The 20,247-nt window shown below is 40.6% G+C and overlaps 1 protein-coding gene across 1 annotated transcript; it reads right to left on the bottom strand.

Annotated features, from left to right (window-relative positions):
• Positions 1–72: 72 nt before the first annotated feature.
• Positions 73–19,467, bottom strand: hspa4b (heat shock protein 4b). The gene is made up of 19 exons (XM_053641436.1): positions 19,164–19,467; positions 14,180–14,237; positions 13,900–14,040; positions 12,363–12,485; positions 10,868–10,967; positions 10,620–10,753; positions 10,280–10,524; positions 8,952–9,028; positions 8,702–8,853; positions 8,368–8,474; positions 8,144–8,277; positions 7,844–8,040; positions 6,092–6,184; positions 5,810–5,965; positions 5,602–5,727; positions 2,996–3,103; positions 2,772–2,891; positions 2,534–2,695; positions 73–542 (listed from the first exon to the last, which is right to left on the bottom strand). The coding sequence occupies exons 1-19, from the start codon at positions 19,268–19,270 to the stop codon at positions 345–347; spliced, it is 2,538 nt and encodes an 845-aa protein (XP_053497411.1). The 5' UTR covers positions 19,271–19,467; the 3' UTR covers positions 73–344.
• Positions 19,468–20,247: the final 780 nt, after the last annotated feature.

Genomic DNA, 20,247 nt, shown 5'->3' on the forward strand with positions numbered 1-20,247 from the left:
TCCCAAACGCTCAACCATCACGTGTCATTTAGGACGAGGCCGCGGATCCAGAAATACGACGCAAACACGAAGACAATTTAAAGTCCATATTTATTAAAACTCAACAGTTGCCACAGACCCAAATATTTTAGAATACATCACATATACTCAGTCATATGCGCACACAGCATGGATGTCCATGAACAATTTTATTGCATTATGCTGTATTTATTTAATTTTTTTTTTTAAAGAAAAGAAAGGACATGCACCATTTATCCACTAATGATTCTGACTTTCAAAGCAACCCCATGGCAGCAGGGAAGATGGAATGACCAGAACAGAGACTGGGAAACCTCACAGTCCTCTTAGTCGAGGTCCATGTCGGGTTTGGACTCGGTGCCTTCTGTCTCGTCCGTGGGTGCTTTGTCGTTGGCACTGGGCTCAGCCTCGGGGTTCTCCTGCGCGTCGACTGGTCCGTTCTGTTCTGCTGGTTTATCCTCTTTTGGCACTTCTACTTTAGGCTTGGGTTTGGTCACGATCGGATTGCAGCTGGAGAACAGCTCCTGAGGAAGAGAAATTTGCTCATTACTAACTTACTAACTGAGCTCACAATCACCAACTGCCTATGTAGATAAGCTCATTTGAAAAGAAAAAAAAACCCCTAGGTTTGTTAGGAAGCTGGGGTTAGAGCCATGATACAGTGCCTCAGCTCATGGCTCAGCAATGGCAGCTTGGTCATGCTGGGATTCATAATGCCAACCGTCTGATTAGTAAACCAGAACTTTAACCACTGAGCCGCTAAACACTATCACCCTAGACTTTTTAAAAAGTGATTTTTCTGCTCGATTCAAGTGTGCATAACTGATCACAGTGAAAACAGGGGTTTTTGCCACACTTTTAGAAATAAGAAGCGCTGCAAAAATTCACTTTAAAAGAAAGGTCATTGCACCGTAAAAAATAACAGCCTACCGGGCTGCATCATGCAAATACGAGCCACGTAAAATATGCTGCCATCGGAAAGGGGTGATGGTGTGGGTTATTAATAAGTATACTGTTTAAATCTGGATGTGTTAACCCTCTTACCCCTTAGTTCCCACAGTATTATGTCCCACAACCCTATATTCCCCATAGAAACAGCACACCAACCCTGAGTTCCCAGGCCAAAATTGGCCCCAAAATCAACATTTTAATTTTAACATTTTTAGGCCTTGAAACAACTTATAATGTATTTGTGTAATATTACTTTGAAAATGAAGCAGTTCAGTGTTTTGACTCCACTTAGAGCACAATTCTTAACTAGAGAAATGATGAAAAATGCTCGCTAAAATCCTTCTACTCATTTACAAGTACCATACGAGCATCAGCGTGGTCAATGCCTTTGAATAAACTCAAGTAAATAATAAATAAATAAATAAATAAATAAATAAATAAATGAATGAATGAATGAATGCATTTTAGCGCCAAAAGTCAAGTTTCTGGTGATAACCAGACCAGCAGGTAGTGTTTTCACGAATGCACAGAAATGGTCCCGTTATGACTCCAGACCCCTGCAGTGTCAGTCGCACTGGTTGATGCTGAAGATGAAGACGGATCAGGGTCTGAATCAGGAGAGTTTGCGTCTCTATCAGTTTCGGTTTCAACATCGCCTGAACTTTCACTGCTGTCACTATCTAGAATCCTCGCTCTCGCCTGTGTAACTGTGTATGTTTTCTTTTTTTTCACTGTTTTAGATGTACCTGTGTTCACTGTAGGTGTAACTTTAGCTGGAACACGATTAGCTTTTCGCTTTGGCATTTTTAGTTCACTTCTACTATTACACCAATATTCACGCTTGGATCTTCATCGTAATGCCGGCGTAATAACGTAATCACGTCGTGACGTCATGACGTCATCAACCTCCCGGGTCAAAAAATAATAATTAAATAAGTAAGGAATCATAGCAGAGGAATGCCGGTACACCGGCCTTACGAGGATAACGTTTACACTGTAAAGCTGCTATATCGGCCTTAGGGGTATCTGGCATAGAGGACCAAGCCGGTCAATCGTCCTTACGGGAATAGATCAAAGATGGGCAAGCCGGTTTTTCGGCCACACGGGGTAAGAGGGTTAATATAGAATAAAATAGGTCTTAATGTACAGAGATTGTGAATCCTGAAGACAGTACAGTCGCCCATGGCCGGGAGTCCAAGAGAGCACAAAAGTGGCTAGATAGGAGCAATGGTATACTCTCCTGTCACTCACAGCATCAGGAGCCAATCGCTGCAGTGGGTGAGCTCACGCATGCAGAATAGGGCAGATGGCGCTTTTCTCAGAGTGTGTTACGCTGCTCTGTGACGCAGAATTTCGCACAGATGCAGAGGTTGGCTTCATGTGTCTTGGAGGAAGCATGTGCCAACAAACAAGTGCCAACAAACCAGTAGTAGATGATGTCATATTATAGGGAAGAGTTAGCTAGTGGGTGTGAATTGGCAAGACAAAATCATGGAGAATGGGGGGGGGGGGGCTTCTCACAAACAAGAAGCTGCAGGAATTTGACCACAATGTAAAGACTCACCCTCGTTTTTGCTGTAATCTCTGCTGCTGTCACCACTGGATCCACAGTGAGACTCTGTTTGCTCTGCTGGTTCATTCTGCTGTTCATCCAGATCATAACATCACCCACCATCTTATCCACTTTCTGAATCTCAGCCTCATCCAGATGCTCATACTGCTCCTCCTTCAAGGTGAAACACATGCTTTAATTAATGTTCAAATAAAAACAAGCACACAACTCTGCAGTAATCAACACTCACCTTCATCTTGAAGGCCTCCACAATCTTCATGTACTGCTGAAGCTGTTTTCCCAGCTCATCAAAAGCTTTTGGCCGCTCCTCAGACTCTGTGTATCTGTCTTGAATGGGTTGGCCCAGTTTCTATAAACAGGATGAAACAAAAATATATATATTTTCAAAATATTTGTTTAAAAAACCCCCAAACAATTATGTTTACTACAACCCAAATCCACAAACACAGTTACCTTTAATTCATCAAGTTTGTCAATGTACACTTGTTTAGGTTGGTCCTCTCCGTCTTCATACAGCCAGTTTTCTGTGTCCTCCAGTTTTAATGAGAGAGTGTCCCTGTCCTGTGCCGAAAAGAAAAACAGCAGAAAGAGCAGTATAAACAAACTGCACAATGTACACCTTCAGGCTGTTGAGGAATGGCTGTGATCTCGGTGTTCAGTTGCAACGCAAGACGGACGTTCAGATTAAACTCAACTGCTGAAGTACAGAGAAACAGCAGTCAATAGACTGCTCACTGTTTTCTTTGCCAGTTGGGAAAAAAAAGAAAAAAAAAAGTTAGGTAATTTACATGATTCTGGTGCGATGTAATTCTGAACTGGAATACCTGTTAGTGGGTTATCTTGACTTTAGAAAGCTACTAAAATGAACAGCTACTTAATACTGAGCAGCTCCTCCATTTGTTTCTCCACAGCTCAGCCTATTGTTTTCTGCTGGCTCACATTAATCTCAAATTAGAATTAGGCTTTGCTTAGGGTTAGGTTTTGGTCTAAGGCTGGACTACATTTAGGATTAGGAAGTAGGGTTATGTTTGGAGTAGCCAAGGTCTAGGGTTGGACTAGGGTTGGCCTCAGACCAAGGTTTGGAGAAGGGTTTGAATTGATCCAGTGTTGAACTAAGGTTAGGCTTGGAGAAAGGGTTAACCAGGGTCTAGGGTTAAGTTTGGAGAAAGGGTTAGAACTGGACTAGGCTAGACTTGGCGAGAGGGTTAACCAGGGTCTAGGGTTAGAACTGGACTAGGCTAGACTTGGCGAGAGGGTTAACCAGGGTCTAGGGTTAGAACTGGACTAGGTTAGGCTTGGAGAACGGGTTAACCAGGGTCTAGGGTTAGAACTGGACTAGGTTAGGCTTGGAGAACGGGTTAACCAGAAATGGACTAGGTTAGGCTTGGAGAACGGGTTAACCAGAAATGGACTAGGTTAGGCTTGGAGAACGGGTTAACCAGGGTCTAGGGTTAGAACTGGACTAGGTTAGGCTTGGAGAACGGGTTAACCAGGGTCTAGGGTTAGAACTGGACTAGGTTAGGCTTGGAGAACGGGTTAACCAGGGTCTAGGGTTAGAACTGGACTAGGTTAGGCTTGGAGAACGGGTTAACCAGGGTCTAGGGTTAGAACTGGACTAGGTTAGGCTTGGAGAACGGGTTAACCAGGGTCTAGGGTTAGAAATGGACTAGGTTAGGCTTGGAGAACGGGTTAACCAGAAATGGACGAGGTTAGGCTTGGAGAACGGGTTAACCAGAAATGGACTAGGTTAGGCTTGGAGAACGGGTTAACCAGAAATGGACTAGGTTAGGCTTGGAAAACGGGTTAACCAGAAATGGACTAGGTTAGGCTTGGAGAACGGGTTAACCAGAAATGGACTAGGCTAGGCTTGGAGAACGGGTTAACCAGAAATGGACTAGGTTAGGCTTGGAGAACGGGTTAACCAGGGTCTGGGGGTTAGGCTTGGAGAAAGGGTTAACCAGGGTCTGGGGGTTAGAAATGGACTAGGCTAGGCTAGGCAAAAGGGTTAACCAGGGTCTAGGGTTAGAACTGGACTAGGTTAGGCTTGGAAAAAGGTTTAACCAAAAATGGACTAGGTTAGGCTTGGAGAAAGGGTTAACCAGGGTCTAGGGTTAGGCTTGGAGAAAGGGTTAACCAGGGTCTAGGGTTAGGCTTGGAGAAAGGGTTAACCAGGGTCTAGGGTTGAAATGGACTAGGGCTGTTCTCTGTTCTCCTTTCTGCTGGTTCAAAATGTTCACACACAAAGACCCACAAGTTTTATATTGAACTCCTGATGCCCTCTAAATAAAGGTTCTGAGCTATTCAAAAAAAAAAAAAAAGAAAAAAGAAATGGACTGGGGCTACACACTGCAATTTAAAGGGTTAAAAGTTCATTCTGTATAAACAGAAAGTAACCAGTATGTTTCTTCCTTCACCCTTTCCTGTTCAAGTGAACATGAAAAGCAAGTCCAGATGTATTTGCCCCATTAAGATAGGGTTAAATCTGAGATCTCTCACGTCAACACAACACACATCGTGGATCTCGCGTGAACACGCTTCAGAGACCTATGTGGAAGTGAAGATATTTTGTGAATACTTTGAGTTTATTTTGGTGCACACACAGCATTCATATCACTTCATTAAATTGGGATTAAACCACTGGAGTCATATGGGTCACGTTTACGATGTCTTTATGAACTTTTCGGAGCTTGAAAGTTTTGATTACTGGACTGTAAATGGAGGGACAAAAATCTCCCAGGTTTCATTAAAAAGGTCTTCATGTGTGTTCTAAAGACGAACGAAAGTCTTATGGGTCTGGAACGACATGAGGAGGAGTAACTGATTACAGAATGTTCATTTTTGGGGTGAACTATCACTAAGTATTGCGTCTGTGACTTTTCTTGATTCCATCACCCTTGAGAGCAACAGGCCCATGCAGAAGATCTTAGATGTGACATTTAAAAAGCTTTAGTCTATTTCAGGACCCCACACAACATCTGATCTGCGTCATGATAATGTCTCTGGTCTGTGTATAGATGTGTGTCAGTGATTGCTGCACTCTGTTTCAGTACAGTACTCACACTTTCACTGATGAACTTCTCAAACATCCCGTGCAGTTTGTCCCTCATTTCGTACACATACTCCTCCAGGTTGTTCTTGGCATCGTTTCGTTCTTTTTCCAGTTTGTCCTGCATGATCATCTTTCCCTGTTTGGGAATAACAGAGTACCACATACAGTATAGCGGCATCTCAAAACACCTATATCTTCATAACTGATGTAAGCCTTACCTCGTTTTCCACAAACAGATTGAGCATTTCGATGGCTAACTGCCACTGTGGATTGTTTTCAATGGGCAAATCCAGGACTTTTGTCTTCACTTTAGCCTTTTTAGCTTGTGGAGGCTGATCTGCCTTCTTTTCTTGCTTGCCGTCCTCTGCTGATGTCTGAATGAAGAGCAAACAACATCCAGTAAGCGAATGATAGCAACACCCTGAAGCTCTAGATGACAGAGAGAACAGTTTCTTTAATGTGTGAGGAAAGTGGGAAGCGCCGCATTCATCTTGTATTACCTCCATCTCCTCTGCGTCTGCTTTCTTCTCTCCATCTTCTTTCTCTCCGTCATCCTGGGCCTTCTGTTGATCTTCGTCCACCTGCATTTTGTTCTGTAAGGTGGGGAAAAAACCCAAAAACAAAAAACAGTTCGTACATTACAGTCACGGAGTGGATGAAAGCCTTAAAAAAAAAAAAAAAAAAAAATACACGTAAAATAATATTTCTTCAATATTTATGTAAATACATTTGAGGTTCCATAATCCTCAATCTCAAAGTGCTTTTTAATATCACTCGGGAGTTGTAATTCGATGCTGTGTGTAGACGTTTTTTTTTTAAATAGGCGTTTAGGATAGGATGTGTCGAAGAGCTTGACTTGTTTCCACAAAAGCCTTCAAATCAAGCAGATTTTAAGATTACGAAGACACAGAAATGAAGCTGAGGCAGCTAAAAACACCGTCCATGAGAGGTGCCCGTTTACCTGGACGCCACCACCATCCATTTACCTGGACACAGGTTTGGCATACGCTGTGTATTTTCTTTGCATTTGTTTCTCTATACACAAGTATAATTAAATACTTATAATTGCTTATTAATTTAATTATAATAAAAACAAGCAAAAACAAAAAACATCAGAGTTTCCGTTACTGGTTTTTAACCGTTAAAATTATAAATGTCTGCTAAAATAAAAAATTGTCGGTACATAACGTCCGGTAAAAATATTAACACGAAGCAGATGTTACACAAAGTACGTTAACAACTGCACAACTAAATAAAGTCTCTGACAGCGTAAAAGGTTTTTTCCCCCCACCACACTTCTCCTGTAATGAGTACTCTGATTGGCTCGCATTAAAAAGTTCATCCAATAAACTTTATCGTTCCCAGACACCTTGGCCAGCACCACAATATCTTCGCAGAAACAAAATTTCTCAGTGGATACAAATATATATTACATATAAATTATATACATACATATACATATATACACACACACACACACACACACACACATATACACACATATATATATATATATATATATATATATATATGTGTGTGTGTGTGTGTGCGCGCACATGTACAGTACTGTTTCAGGCACACTATTGTTTTGTATAAACTTTGTTAGATGTTTTGATTTTGTGTCTTCTACATTATCGTGTACAAAAACATTGTCGATTTCCAAACATTAGTTTTCCAGCACAAAATTAAATGTTACTGAAAAATGTTTGTACGTCAGTAAAGAAAGCAGCATATTAAGTAAGAAACACTTTTCAGACCTAAAATAAATAAATAAATAAAAACACAATGGAGGTTGCTGGGTTTTGTTTAAAAATAAAATAAAAATAAAAATCAGAAGTGAGTGTAACAGTCAAAGTCTCCAGAAGAACCGTGGCTGGTTCTGCAAGATGCTCAATAACACGAACAGCTCATTTCCTCATAAACCTGCACAAATTCAATCTCAGACTACTATGTTTTTTATAACCAAAGGTTCCTCACACTAAATATTGACTCTCTTTTATTTATTACTGTTTACTACACTTTATAAAATATACTTTCATGTAGAACCATTTCATTATTTTTGAAGGCATCTTTGCTCTACAGCATTTCTTCACACGGTACTTTAAATACATTCAGCAAATAGTGTTTCAGTGTAAAAAAAAAAAAAAAAAAGAATTTCCATTTCTACCTTAAAGTAAGAATGAACAAAAATAAATAAATAAATAAAAAGTGTCTGCGAGACAAGGAATGCGTGAAGTATAATGGTGTAGCACCTCTTCTTCCTTCTCTGTGGTCGGTGATGTGGTCTGTTCTGTGTCCATGGGCTCCTCGGCTTCCTCGCTCTTCAACACCTCCACCAGTGAAGCGCTGGACACGCTGAAGATTCCATGGATGTTCATCCTCACTTTGACCTTCACTTTAGAGCTCTCGCCCGTGGCCTGGGGCACAACCTTCTGGATCATGTACTGTCCTAATAAACGGACGCAAAATGTTTAGTCGCATGGTTGTGATGCATCATTTAAAAAAAACAACCACCACCAACCCGATGCAGGTGCTGTAGGGGTATTACTTGCCTATTGTGGGATCAGGGTACGGTAGCTCTTTAGGGCTGTTGTAGTAGGCTTCCAGAGAGAAGGGCTCTTTCCGGTAGAAGGTGAGCACTTTGGAGAATGGAGCCGCGTGGTTCTTTGGGAACACCTCACATTCGCTGAAAAATGATGAATGGTTTAGGAGGTGGTCCTTTATAAACAAAGAGTGAACTTTAATTATAGGGAAGATTTATATCTCGAGCTCGCACCTTACACCATCCTCTGCTGCAGAGCTCCATTTCAGAGAGATTGGATACGGGACTACGTCTGTTATGGAAAACTCACGGACTTTGAAGGCAGGAGACAAAATTGCGCACTGCGCAAAAAGAAAAACACTTTATGAGAAGATAAATCTTACAGAGATGCAATAATAGTTCATAACTTTACCCAGTGCGATTGCTAAATAGGTATTAAATCTTATCGTTCTTTTCTCTGCACTCTGTGAAATGCTCCCTCTGGCACCACATTCAATGTTTCCCCATTAAGAACAGTGCCGATAAAAAGGCTTAGTGCAGCGCTTCAGATGAAATATCACAGCCAGACCTGAAGGGCACATCCTCTAGCCACGGCTTCATCTGCGTTCAGGGTCATGCTCAGTTCCTTCCCAAAGAATTTGCTGATTCGCTCTTTAACGGCTGGTATTCTTGAAGCACCTCCCACTATTTCTACAGCGTAAATGTCCTCGCTCTTCAGGTCTACGGCGAGAAGCATAGACAGAATATGAGGTCAGAAAAAAAAAATCTGTGATATCCAGGAAGGTAACTGTATAGATAAACAGACTCCTGCTACTCACTGGCTTGTTCCATGATACTGCACAGCGGAGCGTCCACTCTGGCCAGAATGTCAGCACACATCTCTTCAAACTGACCTCTGCAAGAATACAAGGAAGTCAACACTGTCCCGATGAGTTCAGAGTTCAGGACATCTAGAGGAAATCAGTCCGTACAGGATTTCGGCTCGTTTTGTGATCGTTGCGGCCAAAAACGTTCGATTTTGCTGCGGCTTTTTTCTAAATTTGTAATGCAATTTGGGAAGTTTGTGGGGGTTTTGTTTTGGTGGAAAACTACTTGAATTGGCAAAACTGCACTCGTTCGCAGTGACGTTTGTTGGTAAACGAGACTTTTTAGCTATACTCGTCCGAGAACTGAAGACGGCTTACGAAGAACGTATATTGAAAATCTGTGGTACTTTAAAAATTTTTTTTTATTAATTACTTAAAATTGGAAGCACCTCGGAATATTGCGGAGTTTTCCTTGATTTCGCGTTAATTTCGGTGATCGCAAAATCCTGGAGGGACTGCGACATCCTCAAATATTAACACTTGCTGACCAATTTATTAGGAACCCCTGTACATTTGCTCAATCATGCAAATATCCAAATCAGCCTATCATGAGGAAGCAGCTCAGTGCATCAGATTGGGAGGAAAATGTGATCTCAGTGACTCTGACCGTCACTTTGACGGTCATCCAGTAAGCAGTAGTTGTACTTGTGTCTCCGTTGTTACCCAGATGAGGACAGGTTCCCTTCTGAGTCTGGTTCCTCTCAAGGTTTCTTCCTCGTATCATCTCAGGGAGTTTTTCCTCGCCACCGTCGACACCGGCTTGCTCAACAGGGATAAATTCACACGCTTAAAATCTCTAGCCTGTGTTTATATATTTGTGTAACGCTGCTTTGAGACAATGTCCGTTGTTAAAAGCGCTATACAAATAAAACTGAATTGAGTGTGTGGACACACCATGTTACACACACCTCTCTGTCAAAGGAGAATGGCCAGACCTGTTCAAACTGACAGGAAGGGTATGGTAACTCAATCACAACAGTTGTGAACAGAAGAGCATCTCCAAAACAGTTTTAGAATGGGATTCCTAATAATTTGGTCAGTGAGGTTTATAGTTTTTATATATTTATTTATTTTTAAACCATAAAAGTAATCTATGTACAATTTATTGCCTATGAAAATACTTTAAATGGCGTAGAGACATCTCTACTCCTTTAGCCAATGGCACCATTTGTCACAAATAGATGATGTTCGGATTTATCCATCTTATACAATTTAATCCATCTAAATAATCACAATCTACCGCATCAACAAATGTTCAAAACATTCCCCTTTTAGTTTACCTGTTGAGACGTCCGGAGACATCAATGTCATTCATGAAACACTCAATATTGAGGGGAAGGTCAGAGGAATTGGCACTCATGAGCTTTTTGAGTTTCTCGCACTCCTGGAAGAGGCGAACCAGAGCCCTGGGCTTGGACTTCACATCCAGCTTGTACTTCTTTCCAAACTCCTCACAGAAATGGTTCACAAGCACCTGATCAAAGTCTTTTCCTCCCAGCTGAGCGTCAAAGGCTGTAGCGAGAACCTGTTCGGACAAAGAGAACGGACGTCATGCCGCCATATTTCACGCTCCTGTTCAGAGCCAGAGTTCTGAGAGGGAAAGTGGATTTCAGTACGCACCTTGAGCTTGCCTTTGTTAAAGGCGCACGCAGAAACCTGGTAGCCTGAATGACCGAGATCCACAAACACCACGGTCCTGGGCTTCTCCTCTGGGGCTGGAAGGTCCTGCTTGTAAATCCCGTACGCCAGAGCCACTGCAGGGAGAAACAGACATTTCATTCATTCATTCATTCATTCATTCATTCATTCTTCTCACCCGAGGATCAGTGAAAAGTGAAAAACGCAAGGTTAACTGCTGCTGAATTTACCTGCTGTCGTTTCATTCATGAGCCGCAAACAGTTGAGTCCAGCAATCTGAGCCGCGTCTACGACTGACCTCCTCTCGGCATCCGTGTAGAAGCAAGGAACCTTAAAAAAGCATCACGGACATGACTTAGCTATGTGAAGTGGTGCTATAGGACAGTAAATCTGAGCAATAAATGCTTCACTCAAAAAAAAAAAAAGCCACGAGACCTAAAAATGAAAAGAATCTAGTGACAACTACGTTCAGGTGAAAAGTTCTTCTGACCGATCGCTTTTTTTTTTTTTTCCTATAAACAAACATTTCTACCCTGATGGGCGCGGTCTCTTCCAGTATGGCTCCGCCCCAGGGCTCACTGAAGGCAGTCCCCCCAGGATTCCGTGAGTTTGCGATCGCAGAAATGAACGCAAAAATCAAGCAAACTCCGCAGTATTCGGGGAAGCTTACGATTTTTTTTCTCCAAAATTAACGCAGCTTTTTTTCCCCCCCAGATTTGGGCCAAGACGTGCCACGTGACGTCATCGCAACGCACATTTGGTCAAAGCCCTCTTCAACTCACGTGCGTCGACCATGAGTACAGCTAAAAGGTCCGATACGCATCACTGTGACAGACCGCAAAAAACAATTTCACGCAACTGAAGTAGTTTTCTACAAAACAGCACAAAAAAAACAAAACAGTAAAATCGAGCATTTTTGGCCGCAACAATCACAATAAAAACCTCAGCGAAATCCTGTGGGGACTGTGAAGGGTTTGATGAGAATGATTATTCCTGTTCAAGAGAGATTTGTAGACTCATTGGTGAGGCACACTGAAGCTGGTCTGGAGTGAGTGTTCTCATCGTGATCAACACGTCGCTGTTTTCCCTTTAATTTGTCGCCATTTGTATATTCCTTTAAATATATATTACTAATAAGGCTCCACAGTTTAGATTTTACACAACTGTGACGATGATGATTTTTGGTTCGATAGCTAGATAGATATATTGGTTTATTAAAACCTGTCCAGTCTTTTCACAAGCTCCCCACTTAACGGACATAAAATGGTGAACGAATCTCTTATTTGTTCGTTTGACTGTTTAATCATCTCGGTAATCATTCGTGTCAATCATTCATCTGTGTGTGCGAGGGAGAGTCAAATGAAAATCTTAAAGTACAACATGAATTAAGAACCAGAGGAATTTCCTATTTCTTCTAGAGGAATCGTGTTAAGCTCAGGAACAGACTGAAAGAAATGGAGATCATGTTTTAAAAAAAAATTTTTTTAAAAAGGGAGGGGCTGGGTCACTTTGTGGGGGGAAAAAAAAAAGTTTTTGTCTGACTCACCAATGTAGATATCAAATGACATTTTGAAAGAATGCAGGCTTATAAATATACAATGACAATAAAGACCGATATTAAATACCGAGCAAAATGATTCTTTTAGCCGTTGTCATGTGGCTCTGTTTACTGATCAAAAATGAAAAGGGAGAAAAAAAAAAAAACCCGCCAGAAATCAGACTCACTGAAATAACGCAGTCGGCCACAGGCTTCTTCAGAGCGCTCTCAGCCGTCTCTTTCAGTTTGGTAAGAAGCATGGCTGTGATCTGCTCGATACTGAACACCTTCTCCTCCTCCATGTACGTGACCTGAGAAAACATCAGAGACGTGTCAAAAAACAGCACGGAAATCTCAAAATGGAGTCTGTCCAAATCAGAAATGTCTCTCTGGAGAATGACTCGATCAGGTGTTGTCGATAAACTCATACCTGGGGATTCAGACATTTGGTAAATCAAGACAGTGATGCTGAGGCTGTACAGATATGATTAGAGATGCACCGATACTAAATTTCTCAGCCATTACGATAACCGATTATTCAGAGTGATATCGGCCGATACCGATAGTTCTGCCTTTTATGCCTTCTTTTAAATGAATGATAATTAATTCCACAATTCTGAAAGAAATGCAAATAAAAACTTTATTCTCTCCGTTTCAACAACTTGTTTCACAGTAACAGAATTAATTGACTGAATTGTAAAAATCCTCCTGTTAGTCTCACCTTCACTCAGCACAGACAAAAGCTTTTCTACTTCATCATTACCATCAAACTGCTAATATATAATATCCACTTTTTATATATTAACATTAACTGGATATGAAATATACTACTCTACGAATATATTTTTCTGTGCAATATATACTTTTTTTTTGTCAATTCATTTTCATTTAAATCTTTCAACGGTGTACTGGCGCTTTAATTCAGCGTGAGCAGCGCGGCAAAAAAAACAACAACATTAGACTCGACGCTGAAACTCCCGCTTCACTGCTGCAGCGTCCGGTGTATAATTTTAGCTTTGCAGAGATTACAGAGATTACACACTGCAGTTTTATCATCATTCCACACGAGAGACATCATCTTTACACACAGAACGAAATCCATGTGTTTTCCCGCCCTCTTTTGATTGACAGGATATAATCGGCCCTGATCATCGGATGTTTTTAAACTATCGGCCGATGGCCTATAGCGTGAAAAATTGCCTTTGTCGGCCGATACATCGGTGCATCTAGATATGATCTGATGATCTGGGCGTCAGTGCCAGAAGACAAAGACTTTCGTGCAAATTACAGCCGTGTGATGAGCGTTTCATTCTACAGGAGAGAGCTGATCTTCTCCGAGATCAGCTCTCTCCCTCTGACTCTGTGCGCGTGTTGGTACATGTGAATCTAGACGTGTTCCTTTGATGTTAAAACCGTTTCTCATAGCTACTAATTATTAATAATTATTGTTTTTGGTGTGCATTAATGATGTAAATACTAAGACTGTATTTATTCACAGTCTGATGATCCTTGCAGCACTTGGACTTACTCAGAGCCACAAGTTTGAACGGATTTGTGGCTTTCGCTCTTCTACTACTTCTTCTTCTTCTTGCGCTCCTTTCTGGTGAATGAAAACTGAGTTCAGCTGCTGAACTGGATCGCGAGTCGCTCGAGTTAAAAGCGGCAGATAAACAATAAGGTTACGGCAATTCCCCTCGTGCTATTTTCGACCGTTTCGCCACTCACCTTGATTCCCGTCGTTCCCGTCGGCATCTGCGAAAGCTCGTAAACCAGACTGGACTTCATACTCTGAACAAACGGGTCTGAGAAAGCGCGGCCATGGAAACGCTTGAATCCCTGGACGGTGTTCTTACAGTTAGTCACCACCTGGGATTTAAAGTGGAAAAGAGAAATGAAGCTTTCATGTGCCGCCTTTTATTCATAACACCACATTACAGCATCGTCAGAGGAAAATACTCATGCAGACACATTTATTATAAACTCAAATGATTCCTCATATATATACCTGGCTTTTTGCGGCCGCGCCGATGGATCGATTTCTTGGGCCGAATGACACGCATGCTCTAAAATCACAAAAAGGTTACAGGTGAAAAATTATTTACATGTCCCATATTACAGAGATGCGTTAGAAGTCGAACCAATTGAGCAGTTCTGTCAAACAATTGGCAATAGCTATCAGGTCCGCCGTCATTATACAGTACGAGAGCGGCCTCTAGAGGCAAAATAAAAACTCAATCACTGACAAATTTTGTTGTGTTATTTTATGTGTTTTTTATTTTATTTTATTAATTTATTCATTTTGGATGTCTGTTATTTGAAGTGTTACTTTTTGGTCCAGTTTGGATGTACATCTTATTTACTTTAATATTTATTAATACATTCTTTATTACATTCAAAAATGTACAGTACATTTTCATGGTACAGTCAGCACTGTTTATTTTTGTAATAAAGTTTTTTTTTAATCAATTTTAAAAACTTTAATCAGTTGATTAATCGTTTATCGACAGGTACTGCCCAACTTAGTATCGGTAAAATCCACGATCGATCGAACTCTAAAACGCATCAACAAAATGTATTTTGTTTTATCTTTAGAAGACGTGGAAGCCCAACATTTATACTAATTCACTAATATTCACAAAATGTCATGAGCTCGAATCCCAGGGTCACTGATTGGCCCTTTAACGAGGCCCACACTCGTTCTTCGTTCGAATATGCTACTGTTTCTATGTTAACGGCGCACATGTGCAGTGGACGCTTCACATAAACAGTTTAAAAAGCACATGGCGGTTTCCATTAAGATTTTTTTCTCCTTTGTAACAATCAGAGATAAAGCTGTAACTTTAGTTTTCATACACGGGGACCCTTTCGGGCAGACGCTGTTGCACTTCGTGGTTTCTTCTCAGTAACATGACAAGCTAAACTTAAACTGTTTTTTTTTAACTTCAAGTAATTAAAAAAAAAAAGAAAAGAGACGCTGGTGAGAGAACGGTCCCGTTTGTAGCTGCTTCAACGCAAGTGATAACAGGAACTAACCTGTTAGCTGTTTCCCAGACTTTCCAAATCAATAAACGCAACTATAAACGGATAAAAAGTATTCGTATAACGCATCATTCTTTAGCCCTTTAACCCAGGTCTATCGTCCACACTCATGGAAGGACGAAATCAGCTGCGGCATATGACGTTACTAATTTATCCACATCAAGACGCTGCTATATTTTGCTCAGTTATATAATGATTTTGGTCAACAGCAAATATTTTATGCCTGAATGTTAACAATATTTATGAACACGTTGAAAGAACGCTTATTCAATGTGTTTGTATCTGGTATAATGTGTTACTCATGGTATTCATTCATACTAGGGATGCACCGAAATGAAAATTCTTGCCAGAAGCCGAATATAACGAAAAACTTGGCCGAAAGCCGAAGACGTTTCTTCCATTTATTTTGCCATTTTTTTTCACCATTGCATAAATTAAATAGACAAAACTATTTTGTCTTGCTTTTCAAAGAAAAAAATCAATTACAAAAACTACAATTTCAAAATATTTAACACTGAACATTTTTTTTTTCATTCCAGCAGGTATAGGCTACCAACACGGCACAATATAACTTTAAATAAATAAATTTGTAAAATAAAAATATTTTGATGTGGTCATCTTTGAGCCCCCCTTGAATAGCCGATGTTAGGCCTATAACTGACTGCTGAAAGAATGTAACACTCTGTAGCCTACAACAAAAAAGTGCATTAAAAAGTCCATTGACAAGAGTGCAAAAAATGGTTCTATTCAGTTCTATACGGCTGATCATATTGGGGATATATACCGCTGGCGTCCCTGTACGCCCCGCGGAGTATTATAGTAGATATAGGATTTGTCTGCCTGCCCTTAAATAAATACGTCTTTACCTGCTTCCGTACTCTACTCCCTTACGTCTCGCGACGTGACAGAAACATAACAAACGCACAGTAAACATCCGAAGAGCACATGGCTCGTACACGTAGCTCGTGCATGCGCGCGCCGTCATTGGGGTCGTGACATTTGCACGTCTCACTCTGGTTGCTAGGCTATTTGGTCGCATCATCAAACACGTCAATTTATTTGGCCTTTTCACTTATTCGGCCGAACACCGAAAGTGCTTTTTTTTTTTTTTTTTGCTATTTTCGGCCGAATAATTTCGGTTGCCGAACATTCGGTGCATCCCTAATTCATACACATGGACAATCCATCTTTAAAAGAAGCGATACTTCGGGAAAGAAAAGTCAAAATGCACACGTGCAAAAAAACTAAATCTAAAGAATCTGATTTTTTTTAAAAGAATTATGCATGAAAAGGTTAAATAAATAATAATATAATCGAATAATAATAAATAAACTTATTTATAAGAGGAATTTCCTGTGTGTGTATATAAGAGGATTAAAACACTGAGGTGGTAATGGTAACTCTAGCACTTCACCACCCCGGTGGTGATTAATTTCCAATAACGGCACAACTTCATGTGTTTTATTCCTTACAGGAATCGTTTAGCTTGGTCAAGAGTCGACATGCAGTATAAGATTCGACGATGCAAATGCAGATCCTGTATGCGTCAATAAAACGTGCCAAGAGTAAAATTATAAGTTTGATTGGGTTTGATAAACAAGTACTGACAGTATGAAGTGTTGAAAGGGTTGCGTTTCGGGTCCAAACGCGAATAAATAAATGGTTCTGAGCAAATCAAACGGCGTTAATGACGAAACTAGAAGATGTTTGGTGATCAGGGCTCCGGAGTGACGCAACAGAAAAGTGTTTCTGAAGAGATCTGCAAAACTGGCCTTTTTCTGAGTGGGAGGGGCAAACTGTCTCTCTCCTGTCAATCACAGCAACACTAGCCGATCACAGGTTCGTGTACGAGGAAGAGGGCGGAAAGCGCTTTACTCTGAGCGTGTCACGCCGCAGCAGTTTGAACAGAAGAAGCTGGCTGGCTTCACGAGTGTCCGGTTTGGCGAGTTACGACGAGGGCCTGAAAACACTCTTAGAAAGCACTGACACTGGAGACTCCTTCCAGAAATGTTAAAGAAACATCTCCTTACTGCTTAAAGCTCACCGTTATGTTTGTCCTTTTTTAAAATAACGACATTTCATTCCATTTAGTATCAGCCTCACTATAGATTTATGTTTCGTGTAATATTAATAAGATGTTCAGTTTGAGCGAATCTTTGATAGGAACCGAGAATAACGAGTTGTCTCAGAGAGAGATTCGTTCATTTCATGCTGACCGCACACACACGACATTGTTTAGTTCGTTTGTAACGTGAAAACCGCAGCGTGTTTAGCTCACCTCACGAGTCCCTACTCCGGTCTGAGTATTTGGTTTTAATGTATGCTGCTCATTTGATGTGTTCTCTTGTATTTTAATTGCCCCCCCCCACCCCCAAGTCTGTATTAAAGTTTTGATTGATTGATTGTCTCATGACCGTGACAAAAGAACGAACGACGCAGACCAGAAGACACATCCGAGTGGTGAATTATCAAAAAATCATTTCAGATTCTCATCATTTGTCCTCGGCTGCATTATCATTTTTTTCCTTATTGGGAATACGATCAAAGTTAGCCTACGTAGACGCGTTGGGGAATAAAGATTCGTTCATTTTACTGAACGAGATTCAAAGATCCAAGTCGGTAAAATGATGAGATCTTCCCATTGATTAACAATATTAATATAAACCTTCCAGTCGGGATTAGCGTCAGAGCTGCTTTTATAGGAAAGTAATCAACACTTTCTGACCAATCAGATTTGAGATTTCAACAGCAGTGTGGTATAAAGCGTAATAAATCAGACCACCGCAGCGTGTACGATATCGGTACTGTATCGAGAACGGAAACTGAAATATCGTATCAGATTTCTGTAGTCATGAAGGCTAAACAGAGGGACGATGGAGGGGACGATGGAACGGCGATGGAGGGGATGACGGAACGGCGATGGAGGGGACGACGGAATCATGGAGGATACGATGGAATGATGGAGACGATGGAAGGGCGATGGAGGGGATGGTGGAAGGAATGTTGAGGGGACGATAGAGGGACGACGGAAGGAACGATGGAGGGACGATGGAGGGGCACAGATATTTACAGGCCTTACAGAGAATTATTTTTAAAAGGTGGTTATATTTCCTATATTAAGAAATAAATATCAATAACTGCTATTAGGACAGAATGCAATAACATTAACTAAGAGATATTGCTACCATATTAAGTAGAAAATGTGTCTCAGGATTTGGGGAAATTTGACAGAAGTTTCTAGAATATTTGCAGATTTGCAAGTCGATAAAGGAGAAATTTTGGCTTTTGGTTGAAATCTGTTTAAATTATGTGTAAGAATTCTTTAAAGCTAAAAAGAAAATCCGAAAACATATGCATTATAATTGCTAATAAAAGCTGAAATAAAAGCGAAGAAAGTGTCATGAACAAAGGCAGACATGGCTAGCTCAGCTCAGCTACTTTGGCAGGTAAGGAGAAATTTCTAGAACATCTCCTTCAGGCAGTAACCTTAGCTTTTATCATTTCATTTCTGTAATAAAAATAATTACCCAGCTAACGTTATATCAAATATTTAAATGTTAAAGAAATACAATTTGGACGTTAAAGGCGTTTGTATTCAGCTTCATTGCCTGTCACAATCTGTAAAATAGCATTTTAGCTTTCAACAGTCATTGAACGCTAAGCAGCTAACCTAGCGGACTAGCAGTGCATGCTACCTGGGCTGCGTCCCAAATGGCTGCCAACTCACTACACACGCGCACTAGGGCACAATGGCATCCCCGCCCTACATAGTGCACTACGTGTTGTACAGCGAGGTATTTAGGACTCGGCCCCGGCATCATTTTTTTTTCTCTTTTACATTTCCCGTCCACTATAAATGAATTATCTGCTAAAACAGCACCGGTGATGAAGAAGATGAAGTGTAATAAGTGATATATAAGGGTGAGAAATGATCCGCCATGTTTACTCACGGTGTGCACCGGTCGCTGTATTCATTCGCTATAGTCTCAATGCCTCCGGCTCGCGCCACCGCGATGTAGCAGTTCATAAAACCGACGTCGAACCCCACCACGGACATCTTTATGAAATTAAAAAAACAATAATCCTACAACTGACTGAAATACTGATGCGCCGGACTACACGCTAAACAACAGCGAAGACTCGAGAATCTGATCATATAAAACACGAGGCGTTTTAATTCATCATCTCAACCCTGATTCACGGGATGCGCTGAAGCCGGTGGCGAGCTGACTGGTGGAACACTACTTCCGGTTCAAAGTTCAAGGCTGTCCAACGCCGGGGAAAGTAAACTATAGAGCCTGCAAGTGTAGATGTGTTTTACCAATAAGCTGTTTAAACTGTGTATGCAGTCATACTTTGGTTATTTACTGGAGCTAGGGTTTATTTATTTTTTAATTGTTGAACTTTCCACCAATAAATAAATAATAAATAGAGAGAAAATTCACAGACCCTGTCAGTACAAAATTCTTTTACAGTCAGATACATGTGCATATTATATGTGCAAAAGTAGAGCAAAGATGCCTTCAAAATGAATGAAATCAAATGTTTCTACATTAAAAAAAAACCCAACTATAAATAGTAACAGGAATAAATGAAATACAGTCCATATTTGTTGTGACGACCTTTTTGCTTTAAAAAATAATTAATTAATAGTCTGAGGTAGAATTAGTGCAGTTTTTATAAGGAAATGAGTTGTAAGTTTTGTTGTATCTTACAGAACCAGCCACAGTTCTTCTGGAGACTTTGACTGTCGCAACTCACTTGCTTCTTATTTTTGCAGCAAAACCCAACAGCCTTTATTAAGGTTTACATAATATGTCTTACATAGTTTGGAAATGTAAAAAATGTTTGTACTGACTTAATAATATAGGATTCACAAGATAAAAATCTATAACAAAGTTTGTACTAAAAAAAACCAAACACTTTTGCACAGTACTGTATGTATGTATGTATGTATGTATGTATAAACACACACACACACACACACACACACACACACACACACACACACACACACAAAATTAACCTGAAATC

Source organism: Ictalurus furcatus, chromosome 14 (assembly GCF_023375685.1).
Source record: "Ictalurus furcatus strain D&B chromosome 14, Billie_1.0, whole genome shotgun sequence".
NCBI lineage: Eukaryota > Metazoa > Chordata > Actinopteri > Siluriformes > Ictaluridae > Ictalurus > Ictalurus furcatus.